The sequence below is a fragment of the Octopus bimaculoides genome, chromosome 10, assembly GCF_001194135.2.
Source record: "Octopus bimaculoides isolate UCB-OBI-ISO-001 chromosome 10, ASM119413v2, whole genome shotgun sequence".
Lineage (NCBI taxonomy): Eukaryota > Metazoa > Mollusca > Cephalopoda > Octopoda > Octopodidae > Octopus > Octopus bimaculoides.
In genome coordinates this window covers 49,405,430-49,409,685 of record NC_068990.1, presented here as the reverse complement: position 1 = coordinate 49,409,685, position 4,256 = coordinate 49,405,430, and the positions used below count along the sequence as shown (strand labels likewise).

Genomic DNA, 4,256 nt, shown 5'->3' with positions numbered 1-4,256 from the left:
ATTGTATTTCTCTATTTCCTTTAATATTTATATGTTGAAATTATACCATTTTAAGTTCGGATTTTTCATTATTATATTATGGTATTTAACTAAAGAACCAGTGAAAATTGGATTCTCTCCATCCCTTTGAAGGAAATTGTTTTTTCCTTGGATTGATTTATAATTATAATTATATATATATATATATATATATATATATATATATACACACACACACACACACACACACACACACACATATAATCATATATCTATATTTGTTTGTTTTTGTCTCTGTTTTGTCCCCTACCACAGCTTGACAGTCAGTGTTGGTGTGTTTATATTGCTGAAACTTACTCGTTCAGCAAAAGAGACTGACAGAATAAGTACCAGGCTTTAAAAAAACGAAGTACTGGGGTCAATTCATTCGATTAAAAATTCTTCAAGACAGTGCTCCAGCATGACCGCAGTCTAATGAAAAAGAAAAAAAATAGACCCTAGTGTTTGCTTACCCGTTGTGTTTTCTTGTAGTTGAGTTGTACATCTTGAATTTCTTTTTGCAGAGAAATCACTAAAGCGTCAGACTGAACCTGATAAACTTTCTCTCTATAAATATCACAAATGGGAAACTAATGAATGCATGTTCATATTTAAACAATATAAAAATAGCCATATGAAGGTTGGCTGAAAAGTTCAAAGGCTGACCACAATACTCTCATGGGATGTGACCAAATGAAATTTATTTCTCCACATAGTCTCCCTTGTCATCCACACACTTCTTCCCTTAGTGTTGTGGTGCTTGGATCCCATTGGTGAAGAAGCTTTCATCCTCTTGATCAAAAAAAGTCATCAACAGCAGACATGACATCATCATCATTGTGATACTGGCTCCCAGCCAAGTGTTTTCCATACTGGGGAACAGATGATAACCAGATGGGGCCAAGGATTATCAACCAGTCCAAAGCCACAGTCACACACAGCAGCCATTGAAACCAAGGAGTTGTGTGCTGGAGCATTGTCCTGATCTATCAACATATCTTTTAATGCATAAATTTTTAGACTTTCATGATATTGTTTCATAGTTAAACATTTTGATTGTGCCTGCAATTTGATCACATGGATGCAGAATAATATAGACCTTTGCTTTCTTTCTTTCTCTCTCTTTCTCTTGTGTTTTCTTTTCCCATTTTTTTCAACAATTCCTCTATTTCTGCTTCTCTCTTCCCACTTCTCTTTCTATATATAGGGTGTCTCTTTACAATTTCAAAAATTTATTACAAAAGCAAATAAATAGATAAATCTGTGGAAATTATTATAAAATACGGAGTAGACATTGAAGTTTTTTTTGCCTCATTTAATATATCTTTATATGGGCACCATTAGTTGCACAAAGAACATCAAGATTATAATCAATTACTTACCATGTTCGCTGTTGCAATGGTGGCAATGGTATCAGTGATCCTTTGCTTCATGTAATTGATGTCCTGTATCTTTGTTCGATACACGATGTCTTTAACATAACCACATTGAAAAAAGTCTAGGGGAGTGATATCCGGGGAACAAGGTGGCCAGGGAATTGGGCCATCCCTTCCAATCCACCAGTCTGGAAATGTTCAATTTAGGAACCTACAAACATGCAGTCCACAGTGTGGTGGTGCCCCATTCCGCTGGAAAATGATGGTTGGTTGAAGGTTATCAAGTTGTGGTGCCACATATTCAGTCAAAAGGTCAAGGTAAACATTTGCAGAAATTGATCTCTCTGTGAAGAAAAATGGACCAGTGATTTGATTGCACATCATCCCACACCAGACATTCACCTTTGGACTATCTTGGTGAATTTCTGTAGTTACATGGGGGTGTTCTGATCCTTAGATCCTCAAATTATGTGTGTTTAGTTGGTCTTGATAGCCATTTGTAACTGCCTCAGCAAGTTGACATGAAAGGTTGCCTCATCACTAAAACAAACCTGGGTGAGGAATGCTGCATTATCAGAATTTCATTCCAGTGTGTTAACTGCAAATTATTTTTGTCTGGGTTTATCATTTGATTCCAGTGCTTGTAAGAGTTACACTTTGGAAGCATGCAATCGCAAGTTCTTGTGTACGATTTTGTACACTGTTGAACGTGGTAGCTGTAACTGTCTGGCAGTAGTACATATGAACTTTGTAGAACTAGCAAAGGCTTGTCTTACACGATCAATGTTTTCCTCCGATAATTTTGGTCGTCCATTCCTCCCTTTATCCAACACTGTTCCTGTTTCCATAAATTTCTTGTACCATACATGAATTGATGGACATGATGGTGGATGTCTTCCATCCTTAATCCTGTAGTTTTACTGGGTCTCTATGTTCGATATTTTTTCAATAAACCACAATATACATTGTGCCTTTTCATGAGAAGTAGCCATTTTTTTAGGGTTTCATTTAACTGAACCTTTTTCATCTACAGAGTGCCTGTAAAACACATATGCAATTTGGTTAAAAACTTTGATAACCACTAAGTACATAGAACAAATCTGATAAACATATCCCATCAATTGCCTTTGTATTAAATTTTTAAAATTGTAAAGTAACTTTATGGACACCCTGTATATCTTTCTCTATTCAAGTTATTACCTCCTTTGGCATAACACATGGACAAAACAGCCAGACTGCAGGAACAAGCAGAATAATATAATAATGGTTGCAAATTTTGGCACAGGGCCAACAGTTTTTGAGGGGAGTGGGAAGTCAATTACTCAACCCCAGTACTTATTTTATCAATCCCAAAAGGATGAAAATCAAAGTTGACCTCAGATTTTATGGGAGGAGACTAGTTGATTACATCGACCACAGTGCTTCACTGGTACTTAATTTATTGACCCTGAAAGGATGAAAGGCAAAGTTGATCTTGGCAGAATTTGCACACAGAACGTAAAGATGGATGAAATGCTGCTAAGCATTTAGTCTGTCGTGCTAACAATTCTGCCAGCTCACTGCCTTTTTTATAATAAAACTATCATGGATGTTCAAGAGTAAATAATTTAATCAAAATCTTATTAACACTAAAAACTTATAAAAGTTAGCTAGATAGTAAGTGTTGAACCTCACAACCATGATGATAAGAAGCCTCTACTGATAAGAGGCCACAATAAATGGCCTCTACTGAAGAAGGTTTGTCCAACCCATGCAAGCTTGGAAAAGCAGATATAGAATGATGCTGATGACATGACAGGAGTTTGGAATAGACATTTTGTGTATATAGAGAGAGGAGGAGGTGGGTAGAGTTTCAAAGTAGATGAAAATTGGTATCTCTATCCTCCTAGTCATTTCTGACTGAGTAAATACGTGATTAAAGTGTATCAAAAGTTGCTTTACTGACTGTAGCTAACACTTTTTTAAGACTGTACAGTGTGGTACTTAGGGAAATTTGGCTGCTATTTCTAGAATATTAAGCAACTGCAGAGAGGCACCCTTGTTGGCTCAACTTATTTTGAAAATGATAACTCAAAGATCTTATGGTCTAAAGCAACTCAAACAGAATTCATATCACAGAAACACAACCTTGAGAGTATGCAAATTTCTTCAGAACATATTTATACAAATAAAAAAGTGAAAAAGCAACCCCCCATGTAATGATTCAACAGTAAAATGCATCTAGAACACCCTATAAAGTTGTTAGTATTAGGAAGGGTACCCAGTTATGGAACATACACCAAATAAAATGTAAAACAACACATACCAACATGGAAAGCAGACATAAATGATGCATTATACAGCATCTCCAGGTCATCCAAAGCTTCATGAATGGATTTAGTAGACAGAACTACATAGTAGACAGAACTACATAGAAGACAGAATGGATATGCAAGCATGCATGCAAACATACAAACAGATAGACAGGTACAACTCTGACTTTCTGGAAATGATGGTCTGGAACTTCAATTTCTGCTCTAATTTATGAGCAGGAACTTAAATTCCCACAGCCCCAGACTGTACTGGTACCTTGTGTAAACAATTACCTTGCACTGTAGAGTATTAATAAACTTGTACCATTTATACTGATGTACAAGTACTTGCATTTCATTTAATTGTCTAAATAAATTTAATATTTGTTTAATTTAAAATGTGTTGACCAAGGTGACTACCTCTGGTTTGGAAAATCAGTAATCCTGGAAGGCTCTGGAAAATTGATGTTGTATCTGTGTGTGTGTTTGTGTATGTGTGAATAAATCTGTCAGCCAGTGTATATATTTTTACCATAAAAATTTATATATATATATATATATATATATATAT

General features: G+C 35.5%; 1 protein-coding gene across 1 annotated transcript in view; it reads right to left on the bottom strand.

Annotated features, from left to right (window-relative positions):
- LOC106872014 (uncharacterized) overlaps nucleotides 1-4,256 on the bottom strand; it is a 31,523-nt gene that overhangs the window by 17,475 nt on the left and 9,792 nt on the right. The window contains exon 3 of the mRNA XM_014918827.2: nucleotides 492-585. Coding sequence (XP_014774313.1) covers nucleotides 492-585 — 94 coding nt within the window. The remainder of the gene's footprint in view (nucleotides 1-491; nucleotides 586-4,256) is intronic.